Source organism: Pieris rapae, chromosome 9 (genome assembly GCF_905147795.1).
Source record: "Pieris rapae chromosome 9, ilPieRapa1.1, whole genome shotgun sequence".
In the NCBI taxonomy this organism is placed as follows: domain Eukaryota; kingdom Metazoa; phylum Arthropoda; class Insecta; order Lepidoptera; family Pieridae; genus Pieris; species Pieris rapae.
In genome coordinates this window covers 2,548,217-2,560,501 of record NC_059517.1, presented here as the reverse complement: position 1 = coordinate 2,560,501, position 12,285 = coordinate 2,548,217, and the positions used below count along the sequence as shown (strand labels likewise).

General features: G+C 33.8%; 2 protein-coding genes across 4 annotated transcripts in view; one reads left to right on the top strand and one right to left on the bottom strand.

Moving 5' to 3' along the window:
• LOC110999681 (max dimerization protein 4) overlaps positions 1 to 4,044 on the top strand; it is a 225,356-nt gene extending 221,312 nt beyond the window's left edge. For both annotated transcript variants that reach the window (XM_022268867.2, XM_022268866.2), the window contains exons 6-7: positions 716 to 867; positions 1,371 to 4,044. In XM_022268867.2, the coding sequence (XP_022124559.1) occupies positions 716 to 867 (152 nt within the window). In that variant the 3' untranslated portion in view covers positions 1,371 to 4,044. The remainder of the gene's footprint in view (positions 1 to 715; positions 868 to 1,370) is intronic.
• A 1,520-nt stretch (positions 4,045 to 5,564) lies between these two features.
• Positions 5,565 to 11,656, bottom strand: LOC110999741. Of its 2 annotated transcripts, none has more exons than XM_022268954.2 (7): positions 11,417 to 11,656; positions 11,207 to 11,325; positions 11,048 to 11,128; positions 10,754 to 10,862; positions 10,394 to 10,485; positions 9,442 to 9,586; positions 5,565 to 8,694 (listed from the first exon to the last, which is right to left on the bottom strand). In XM_022268954.2, exons 1-7 carry the CDS (start codon positions 11,442 to 11,444, stop codon positions 8,552 to 8,554), a joined length of 717 nt encoding a protein of 238 aa, XP_022124646.2. In that variant the 5' UTR covers positions 11,445 to 11,656; the 3' UTR covers positions 5,565 to 8,551. The 2 variants fall into 2 exon arrangements, with proteins under 2 accessions (XP_022124646.2, XP_022124647.2); XM_022268955.2 differs by having other exon boundaries at positions 11,048 to 11,125.
• Between the last annotated feature and the right edge of the window lie 629 nt (positions 11,657 to 12,285).

The window sequence follows — 12,285 nt, the reverse complement described above, 5'->3', positions numbered from 1 at the left end:
GGTATAGGGTAACTAGGTCAAAGCTATATGAGTGTTCGACACCGGGTAAATCCTGACCCTTGCCATCCAATGACATTTATGCAGCTAAATGTGCTGAAAATTGCGTATCAAGAACCAGCGAAATGGTATTTTAGAATATTTACACAAAACGTTACATCTAGACTAGTATTAGTCATGGTATAATAGAGATTGTTTACATATTTTCTTTTATAAATGTTTAACTTAAAAATACTTACCTAAAAAACAAAAAAAAAATGAATATTTTTTTCTATTTGTGGGTTCGAAAATTTTTCATGATTTTCGTGCTGGAATGTTAATGAAACGATTTTTATTAGCAAGCACACAATATAACTATACAATATATATATAATTCTCACATAGAACCTAAGTTCAAAATCAAAAGCTACCTAAATTTTTTTATCAGTGCTTCATGGATTACCGTACCGATAACTGATTTAAAGATAATCTCTAATAGTAGTATTTGTAATAAGTGATTTCCAAGTAAAAATCCGTAATTTGGTTATCTAAAAACGAGCATTAGATCGAAATTAATATTGACTTAGTTATGTAATTGATTACTTATCATAGTTTATAGTTACAATTTTAAAGATGGTTGATGATATATTATTAAATACCTTCGATATCGTACACAATATTTTAGTTTCGTAAGTTTTTTAGAGTAGTCGTATATTGATTTTTGAATTTCGAATTCCAGATGAAGTGGACGTCATCGGTTACACGTCGAACCAGAGCGACAGCGAGTCGCTGGTGAGCGGCCACAGCGGTGACAGTGGCGTGGGCGTTGGTGCGGGCGGACGCAGGCGGCGCTGTACGAAGCCCGCGCGTTCCCGTTACACCAGGGTCTAGGTCAGACTATTTATATATCTATGATGTATGATGCACTCATAAGAGGGCATATATAGGAGATAGGTAATAAGACAATTTCTGATGCTATTTCACATGATAATTTCTTGAGAGAAAGAATTAAGCATACCGACCTAATGGCTAGTTCCTTTAACCACGACCGACAAAGATTACGACCACAAGCAAATCAATTAATATATCTATTAATTAATGTATATCTTTTTAATATACAAGAGAACGCACACGTGTGCACAGCGTTTCAAAAAAAAATACAAATAAATAAAAGAATAAAATAAATGATAAGATAATAATTCAGAAATACAATTATTGCTAAATACATATTAGTAAACTATAGTATGAATCAGACGGAATAAAAATAACGGCGTTAGGCTCTAGTTTCGAGTGATCTGTGTAACACTACTTTGATTTGTATATATGTACATTATTACCATTGTGAGAAATTTTCTTATTACGTGGATAATGAATTGGTTGTATTTTAATTGCAGGTGGACAGGGCGCGGTGCGAGCGCGCGGCAGCGGCCATGTTTGTTGCCGCGCGTGACTCCGTAACGTAAAAACAAACGTAGGACATTTTGTTGATTCATGTACTGGGACGACTGTTGTTCGTGACTGAGTGGGAATCCCGTCCCGTGACATCACTAGTGACTCCCGGAGTGACCGCGCCGCACCGCGCTACCTTTATCGCGATAAAAACGCGACACAACGCGACACCGCGCAAACGACACACCGCTAACCATTACCGAGTACAAAATTGCCAAAAAAAATACTTTCGTTTCTTCTCTCTTTTGTTTTGGATTGAATGTTTAAATTATTTTGTCACCCGCTTCTTCCATTATCATCACAACGGGCGCCGATGTTCAGCCGCCCGATATCAAACTGTTACATCTTTTGTTATAACTTCTTTTTCAAGTCAAAAGTAAAATCTTTAGGTACTTATTGTTACTGGTTTTACAATATAAGTGTCGCTATCGACTCAAATAGCGAATGTTGTATAGATAAAATATCAATATTATATTTTTTGTATATAATTATTTTTTCTTGTATAAATTAATCAAATAGAATTAGATCTGTAAAGGCGAGACTAAATTCTTTATATTTTGGGGTTCATTATGGAAACCCACCAAAAAATTAAATTAAGTTCTAACCTTTTTTATATAAAAGTAATGGTGGTAAATATGCGGCTTATTTTATCAATGAAGTCGTTGAATTTACTTTGTACCTTTGACGTGTCAAAAAAATTTTCTGTGCTAATTAATCTCAACATTAATACTAATCATTTCAATCTGTATGGCACAAATACAATTAAAAGGACACGTTTTTTTATCAAAAAAAAAACTAACATCCTATGTTTAAGTATTAAATATTGATTTATTAATGATCTCACTTCATTGTCATGAAACTGTACTGGTAATGTGTCATTGTTTTAAAGAACTTAAAATTAAATGTAAAGCATAAGACTTAGTATTTATTTAGACAGAATTAATATTTACAAGCTTCAGGCATTCTAAATTAATATAGTATGTACAGAAAGATGACATAATTACTAGACGGATTTCGATTTATATGGACACTTGTACCAAAAAAATATTTTATGAACGCTCGACAATACAATCTTGTTGATAAAGCAAATAGCTGAAGTTAGAGTACACAATATATTTTTGTTATTACTATTATATCTTATAATTAATAAATTGTTAATTCATTTTCTAAGTACGAATGGTATCTTATGTTTTAATTTCTTTGACATGTATCGAATCAGTGTTGCCAGTTATCACGAATTAATGTTTCGAAAATCAAATTTTATTGCATCGATGGTCTATGGCAACACTATAAATTTCATCTCTTTGGACCCAATTATTATCAATTCATTCATATTGTAAGTTGTTTGGCGTATGGATGTTATCATAAGTATAGTTGTAATCATTTGTAATTATGTTTGTTTTAGAAATGACAGCCTGATCTCTTAAGATTATATCAGTTACGGCCGAGCCGTGTCTCCGTCGGGCGCCATTCGCACTCAAACTATCCGCGCTCTTCATCCGCCAAAATTGACATTAACATTTCATTTGGCCCCATCCGATTTATTATTTATGGTCTAATTTCGGTTTAGCTTTTTCTATTCCGTTTACAACAGTACTTATTACCATCAACGAGTAACATCTAGTCCTTATTCAATAAAAGTCAATTTTGGTACTATCCTTGAATCGAGTAACCGCCCGATGCCTGTCAGCTTTCAAAGTCAAGATCGCGAGCGACTTTCGTGTTGATTCCAATACAGTTTTTTTTTAATGGGTGGCCAGTAATCGTAAAGGTCGTTCAACGCGAGAGTCGCCTTCACTTTGCGTCTGTCAAGTCCTGTCTCAATCGTAAAGATTATATTCCTAAATATATTTTAATATATTATCACAAAATTATTTATTTTACATTATATTATTTTGATTATTTATATCGAGTACCAGTGTTTTGCTTCGACTCACATCCGCTTCGATCATCGCTCCAGTTTTGTTCGCGAGTGTAATGTGTTAGTGCGGCGACGGGACGCTATAAGAGTACAAATTCTGTGTAAGCCCCTACTTGAGTGTTAATTGTAAATGTTAATATTAAACACGAAACAGGGAGAAGGTACCAAGAAGCGCGTTGAGCGCGGGCGACAGTTGTAGCCAACGTCCAGTCTGATCTGCCTTCGGTGTTGTCTCTTCCTTAACTAAATTGTATCTGTATCCTATTGCTACAGTGAGTTTGATTTGCGATATCTTCCGTCTGTCCTCTCTTCTAGTAGTGGTGCGCGTAAGCGCCGTATATAAAACAGGTGTATCACTGTAACGATAGGGTATTAGAATAGGCGCCGCACTGTAAGCGCGCGCCACTCATTAGATAAGAAATGTGTTATTAGAAAAAAATTGCAATAAATTCTCGTCCGACGCCTCTCGCCGCTCCTCGACTGTTTACCCAACTTAGTCGCTGTATTATAAAATTTAGTCCGGCGTGTAAAAAATATCACTGTGTAAATATTTGGAGCCAAAATTTTTATACAAAATTATTTCATAAATATATTCTTGGACCAAGTTGATGGTGGAGCGGCGAGGGTTTTCGTGGGGCTGCCTGCGTTTCACGCCGGCTCGGAACACTAGCCGACTATGGTAACACTGGCTTGTGCAGTAGACAATAGAAATGGCGGAGTGTTTCGGGTTGCGCTGTGTTCATTTTGATCAGTCCCGGCGTGCGCAGAGTCGTTGTCTGATCGTAGAGGCAAACATTAGGTACTATTGTGACTACTGCTGATGTGACATGGCAGCATTATTCAATGTAATTGACGAAACGTGGCACATATAATTTACTATATGTAAAAAGTTATAGAATTAATTTAATAAAATTATAATTAAAATTTCTTTTGTATTATTTCAACAGCAATTCCCTTGTTACGTTAGTAACATGTAATTGGATTTCGATCCTGAAATTAAAGAAATTTTGATAGATTTTTAGACTGGAGTCTTAAACAAAAACATTACTGGCGAAACGACTAACGTCAATACAATATGTATAGATATCAAATGGGATATTAATAATAATAGGGAAAGTTGTGTATCGCTATTACACATGTCGTAAAGAATTTTTGTTAAAAGTTTACGGTTTGTGATTTTTTGACGTGTCAACGTCTTATAATTCGGTGCAGCCGGCTGCACGCACGAAAAAACATAACTCATGCAGCATTACCTTGCGGCGCGTCGTTACCTCTGATGCGTTCAATTTAAAGCTTGAAGTGCAAGCGTATTTATACGTACACTTCAAGCAATATAATAATATAATAAAACTAAATTTTCTTTGAAGAATGCAACCATTCCATCAGCATTTTCGTAAGACGTTGTCACGTTCAACTATCGTCAGTAAACCGACTACAGACAACCGATTTTTTTCATAAAACGGGGCATAAGGCTCACCTGATTTTAAGAGATATCACTGCTCATGTACACTCACACTGCTACAAGTCTCGCTAGTGCGTCGCCGGCTTTTTGATCATTGGTACGCTCTTTTCTTGGAAATACTTTAATAGACAGCTGGTTCCACATAGCGGTGGTACGCGGCAAAAAAAAGTAGGGTACAGTTTCGTATTCTGACTAGACGTCTGATGATGAACTGCGGGTGTTAATCCGAATAACTCCAAGTAAATGAGGCAGAAGATACTTCAGACACAAGTTTATTCCGGTACTGCCCAAGAAATACTTACACAATGTAAAGAGCATCCCAGTTCTGTCGTCCGCACAGCAACGTTCACAAGACTCCAAAATTCACGGGTTCAAAGTCGGAACATGCTCCGTCAATGCAGACCTTGATGCTCCGATCAGCTGCATAATTTCTGTAGGAGCTTCTGGGAGGGAGTTGAACAGATCAGACCAATTGACTTTTTGAGGGATTAGATGTATTTGAAGTGTTCTTCCAGAACGCGTCATTAGAACACAAAAAAATACAACATTCCATCACAATTTACTGTCATATCTACAAGTGGCATGTGTTTCTCGCGATTAGAAGCTGAGATTCAGAGAAAAATTTTAACGCTTACGAGAAATAGAAAACTCTACGTTCCAACACTGCAGCCAAAAATTCTAAGACTTCATTGTCCAATGGTTGTAGGATTTTCAATTGGCAGTTAGTTAGCACTTAAGATGAAATAAAACTAAAAATAATTTCAACTTTTTTTATTGTTGCTTACTTATTGGACATCGACCTGCGACTGTCCCGAAAACTTAGCGTTAAAATTAATATCGCAGCATAATGGAAACATACTAGAAACAAGGAAAACAGGTTAACAATAGCTTAAATGAATGTTACAATGGCACCAGATAGTGACTTATTAATTAACTTAATTATTTCTTAGCTGTTAAGAGTCTCTTGCCCGCCGCTACATCTTTGTTTCTTCAGCTCATAGCAGAGCACAGATCGTGCATATTATTCAATAAAATGGCCATAAACAACGCCAAACCGGAAAAACTCTAAAGTTTACGCGTTGTATACGCGTACACGAGTACGTACTTTAAGTAGAAATACTTATTTCAGTAATTCCTTAAAAACCTTTCGTTAGCAGCGGGTAAACACTCATTGTTCAGACTAAATTCATTTTCTTATTCAATAATTCATTACAATTTCCTTTTTGTTAGTTATTCTAGGGAATTCAAAGCCAATTTTTTCTCATCAAATAGTCTGAACATCATAAAACCTTATGTACTAAATAACCGTGTACTGTTTACCTTATCCGTATCTATTGTGAGTTATAAATATTAAAACGGGTAATACAGAGCATATATATATTGTTACTTATAAAGAACAGAAACAAATTTAATAGGGCGAAAAAAATTCACAGTACGAGAAGTCAATGTTTTGGGGAAACATTATTTATATAAATGTTTTATTACATATACCAAAAAGTTATTAATATCTACTTAACGAATTATCATATTCGGAGCTTATATTTACACTACATGAGGATAGAAATAATGTCAAAAATATACAACAATATAAATATTATGAGGACTTAACATAAAGTAGAATTTAGTACCTATAACGTACATAGATTATATACAAATGAAAAGGGGTAAACGACAAAGCTTTTCATAAAATAGATAGAGAATTCTCTAATCACCGACATAGAATGCATACTTTGGAATATCCATTGATATAACAGACTATAAATAGTCTGTTACATCAATTAAATACTATAACTCCATTGCTCTTTTTCAGGTGTTATAAAGAGTGATTCTAATTTCCGTTAAACAACACACCACACACAAATTCGAGGCTATTTCACAATTCATTGATTTATAAAAAAAATATCTGTCACTTTACACAAAACAATCACAAATTAGTTGAATTTATGACGTAAATAATTTATTTGACAGTGGCATCCTATTGCTAACTTGGACTTTATGACTTAGGTAATGTGTAAATGTTTTGGATTCTTGTGTTAAATACCAATAAAATCCTATTGATTATACGTATATTATATTGTATTTGTGATATGCTACACTTAGCAAATGAAATTGGAAAATTCTTGTCCAGCAAGAATGTAGCCAAAAATTTCACTTTTATTTACGAGCTCGTAGAATGCGACCTCATCTTGCCTTGAGAAGCGCGTTTTGGCGGTTTCTTGAAATTATAAATGTTTAAAGCCAATATCAAACAGAATTAAAAATAAAAATTAGTGTAAGTGGACACTAATTATCTGAAATTTTAAAATCTCAACAATTGACCCATTTGACGGTTAAGCTGTGACGTTAAATTAAGTGACGTTTCATAGACAATATACTTTGCTTATAGCCACTACTATTGAACTCATATTTTGGGGTAAAACGCATTTGTGTTTAAAAACTCCATGGTTTATATGTGAACAAGTGAACAAATCTATTATACCTATTTTTAAAAGTTTACTAATATAAATGTCACAGCTAAATAGCTTTTTATTTTTTTACTAAACGGTGTCATTCAACAAATGGCCTGATCACCTGAGTTTCTCCCTGAATGTTTTACACGAATGCTCATTTCATATATTTAAATAGTCTTATTCATAAACGTACTATAAACCTTAATTAGTTAAATAATGCCTTATCACGTTTCCCACATTAAATAACTATCTGAGGTTCCTTTCGTTTATGAATAAATCTTAGCCAAGCTCATGGCTCTAAATACAATTTTTCCTAAAACCTTTTAAAACTACCAATTACTGTGCGTTTCTAAGACACATAGGTTTTAAATCTAAATTGTCCTACGTTTTAATTGAAAAATTCATAGAATCCCTAATGTCCCTTACATTGATTTTTTTTTATTTTGTCTAAAAGATAACGAATTTAGGCATTTCTAAATTCCACTTGAACATTATATTAAACTTGTTTAAATTTCAAAGAGCTCCAAACAAATATAAATGAGCAATATTAAATGTAACTACTTATAATAATTATGCCTTCCTAAATTTCGATCGACGTAAACTTTTATTCTACATTGGAAAAGTCTGTTTATTTTGGATTGGTTGGTTAAGTACCAATACAATCCTATTGATAATACGTAAATTATATTGTAAGTTTTTGTGAATTGCTACACTTAGAAAATGATATTGGAAAATTCTTGTCCAGCAAGAATGTAGGGATATAACTAAAAACCTTAACAAAAAAATTATAGATTAGAAATCTATCTGCACACACATTTTAATCTGTCAACTGTCAAATTGACAAATGACAGGAATCTTAACAATGCTTACCGTCAAAACATTGAGTCAATTTGTAAACACTTCACATGTATGACAAACATCCACATTTAAGAAATACATTGCCAACATACAAATATTGAAACAAAACAGCATTTATAAATAATTTAAAATACTGGGATTTTTCCACCATTAAGATTTAAAAAAAACAATCTTGCTAATTGTAAAATAATATAAGCTACTACATCAGGACCCGTTAGTATGTTTTTGCCAAATTCCAATACTATTACATATTAAAATAAAATATTAATATCGTATTACGAACTAAAACTTTACTTTAATGTGGAAGCGATTTTCTAAGCATCCGCTTAGCATTCCAAAAAGCGGTTTTCCATTAAAACCGGCAAAAACTCCGTAAACTTATTTGCGAATTGCTATTTTATTTCAATGTTCAATATGTTACAATTTGGTAAGGAGTTACTTATCGCAGTCCGGCACCAGTTGGACACTGTCATCTGATCGTTTGGCGTGAGGTCTCCGAATAGGGCGTGGTTGGAGAATCGAAAATCTATCTTGCTGACTCTGCTTCTTATTTAATGCTGTACGCAGATGGGTTTCACCTGTAAATTAAACAAATATATTGATATAATATTTTTTGATTACGCCATCAAATCAACAATTTGCACTCATTCTGTTTTATTTTTTTTGTACTTTATGTTAATCAATTATAACTATTGGGCTATCAATCAAAAGTTATATTTGCTGAGGGAGCGTTTTTAAGCATTATGTTACGAATTTTGGGAGGGGTTTGGGGTAAAACTTTACGAATCGGGGCGACGATTGACGTACGCGTTATTGTTAATATTATTTTCTACTTTCCTGTACTTTACACCACAAAAATGAATGGTTACTTTTAGGTTTTACTATTTAACAAGCTGAATAGTAATTATGGTATTTTTGACGATTTTGTAGTTCTCTTAAATATACATAGTTGATACATAGAAACTGTTAACCTAGAGGTGCCAGTAACGTCAGAATGTCCCCATCACTGGACCCTTAAAATTCCTGAGGATTTGACGTCTGGACTCTCTGATGAACTCGACCTTACCTTGTCCCAGGGAACCGGTACGACCTAGAACTTTAACTACGCGGCAAGAACGTTAGGTTTAACCATGTATATAGATATCAAGCGGAATCGCTAAATACACGTACAACGCAAGCGTGTATGAAAAAGACTATTGGGTACAGAAAAACGTTACAACGCGGTACATATTGTCAAGTATCTCCAAAAAATGCGTGACATAATACTTGAACGCTCCCTAATACTTTCATATTCCTGAAAAAGAGAATAAATTTTCATAACATACCTGGTAACGACAGTGGTCTTCCACTAAGCGTCATATCATGAGCTCGCGGTGATACAGATCTAGAAGACCGAGGTCTACTGGTATTATTGTTTTTCGTCTCATCACACCGGGTGCCACGACGAGGAGATCTGGATCCAAGAAGCTCCTGGAATTATTACATCTTGGTTTAAAGTGATTATATAACAGTAACCTCATAGTGGTCCTATAAGATTAATAAATTGGAATCAATGTCGTTAGTGAATTAATGAAGAATTTACTGACATCTTTTACGGAAAAATAAAAAAGGTAGAAATTACCACAATAGTAGTGGCCTTAGACTCTAGACCGAAGTTACGTTACGGATTAGGTTGGGCTATAAAAAATATTAATCTTATTGCGTGTAGAGTGTATAATGTAAAGTATTTATTGCTTTAGCCCTACAATCAATCTCATTAGGACATTCCATAAATACCACAAAATTTTCAGAGTACAATAACAATAAAATCATTAACAGTACAGTCCCAACATTCTTAAGAGGCTTGAGTGACTGGTAGGGATAGCAAGAAAAGTGTCAATAGTAGTAAAAGAAAGAACACTGAACGAAACGAAAACGAAACGAAACGAACACATAAAGAAAGTGTTGATACAAGTCAATGTCAACTCTTAGCAGATAAGTTAAGGATCAATTTTAATAAAAGACAATATGAAATGTGATTTGAATGCTTATAAACCAAATTTTAATTCCCATACTCTGATATAATATCCTATAAACATTCTTACTACAACATAAATTAAATAAAATAGTCAAACAAATCTTCCACCTCACCTTTTTCACACCCTGTTTATTATAATATAATTATATAAATATTGTTATTTCTTTATGTATAATAATTAGAAAACAGAACATACAGTGTTCAAGGAATTTAAGAAAATGGAGGTGCAAACACATACATAATAGTAGTATATTAGTAACCTTTTCCTGAGAATTGACTGAATAAGCACTATATGAGACTGGACTGTCCGCTCCGAAATCAAATGCACTGGACGCTCGGTTAGACAGATTATCTTCATCCAAGCAGCAAGCAGAAAAATGTTAATTTTTTATTAGTTAAGCTTAAAATATTAGTATTTTATAGACATCAATTATTAGTTATAAAAGTTATAAAATAGTTTTTAAGTAAAAAATATACTTTTAGGAACTTTGTACTTTGATAGTCACTTACTTGGCACCTCTAAAAATAAGCTTAGTTAAAAATATGTGATTATATGTTAGTAGCTAAGAAAGTATACACATAAATTTGTATGAAATAATAAGGCAAAAAAAAGCCCTTACCTTGTGGCCAACAGCTGGTAGGCGGTGGTGATCTTATCATATGTTCATGAACCTCTTTCAGTGTCAGAGGATCATCTTCTACAAACTCAAGAGGTGCACTACCAAATTCCTGAAATTATATTTACTATTTGGGTTAATTAAAACATAGATTGTTTTATCATACATAAAATGGAAAGCACTAGAGCTTTTAAAACAAACAGAAACTATTACTGTAAACACATTAAATGTAAAGTAAGAAGCTTCCACATCAGCACAACTTTTACATGTGACATGATGTTACTATTAAATTCTCACCTGTGACATTAAAATAGTATCATCTGATTCACATTCATCATGATGACTTTCTATTAGACTCTCTCTGCTTGCCATAACCTGCTGTAACGCAATAGATTAATTATTCATAACATTCACTGTTTCTGTAATACATTACATAAAACGTAAACGTTTACGCACCTGTAAATACGGGTTATCTTGCCTTGATAACCTTAGAGCTTCCATATCTTGAGCGATATTTCTCGTTCTTCCTGGTGTTAGTAGTACTGCTGGAGACCCGCTAATTGTGGGGCCAAGGACTATGTACAAAATATATTATAAAATTAGATAACAATACGTCCGAAGACAATTTTGTAAGTAGTTTAAGGTTTTTTGATTTTGTGCACTTACCCGAAAGTGAATCGTTTCTACTTTGCATTTTAATATTTATTATTATTTTATTTATGGATAATAACCCCGACGTAGAACAAAAAAATAATTTGAATACACAGCTATTGTTTAAACATGACTTAATATTTTTTATTATGCAAAACTATTATCTAAACTTCTTATAAGACTGTTTCTGAAAAATACATTAAAATATGATATTTTATTTTTAAAATCTAAAATCTGAATAACTACGAGCACGGGAATATAAGTTATAAGATAGATACTTCATAGTTCATACAGTCATACTAGAAGTTAGACATTTGAAGTGTCGCGTGTGACGTTTATAGCTGTCACTCGTGTCAGCCATACTGACAGTTAACTTAAAAAACTTATAGACATATAAATTATAAAACATATTTACAGATTGGCTACTAATTATAATTTGACTCATTGTACCAAATTTTTTTTTTAATTAATAAATATTATAATTAAAAATATTTAGCTTTTTCCTTATTTCACACGTAACGGACTAGCATATTCTTATAAAATACAACCCAGTGCATCGTTACGCACAAGGCGTGTAGCCTCAAACTATACTGAAAACCAATCCATATACCGGTCGTGGGTTCGAAGAAAAATAGTGGTTACAAGAGCAGACATAGGTCATAGCACACGTATCAACTTGGAAAGGAATCCTCGTTCGCCTCGGCGTCAACCTGACGTATGCATGTAACGAAAGCGTATCAGCAGGTCCTGTACGTCAACTCGCCTACGGCTATGCGACGCCGCGCTTACTGCTCGATTGCGGCAGGAATGTCGCGGGTGGGGACCGGGGCAAGGGTGGACAAGATGTGAGCTCGGGTACGGAGATCCTTTAGCGGAGCCGTACG

Coding starts and splice junctions, on each gene's coding strand:
- LOC110999741 (XM_022268954.2), bottom strand. CDS start 11,444: ATGCAAAGTAGAAACGATTCACTTTCGG. Junction 11,326..11,416: donor TAGAAACGATTCACTTTCGG/GTAAGTGCACAA, acceptor TTTTGTACATAG/TCCTTGGCCCCACAATTAGC. Junction 9,587..10,393: donor CAGTCAATTCTCAGGAAAAG/GTTACTAATATA, acceptor TAATAATTCCAG/GAGCTTCTTGGATCCAGATC.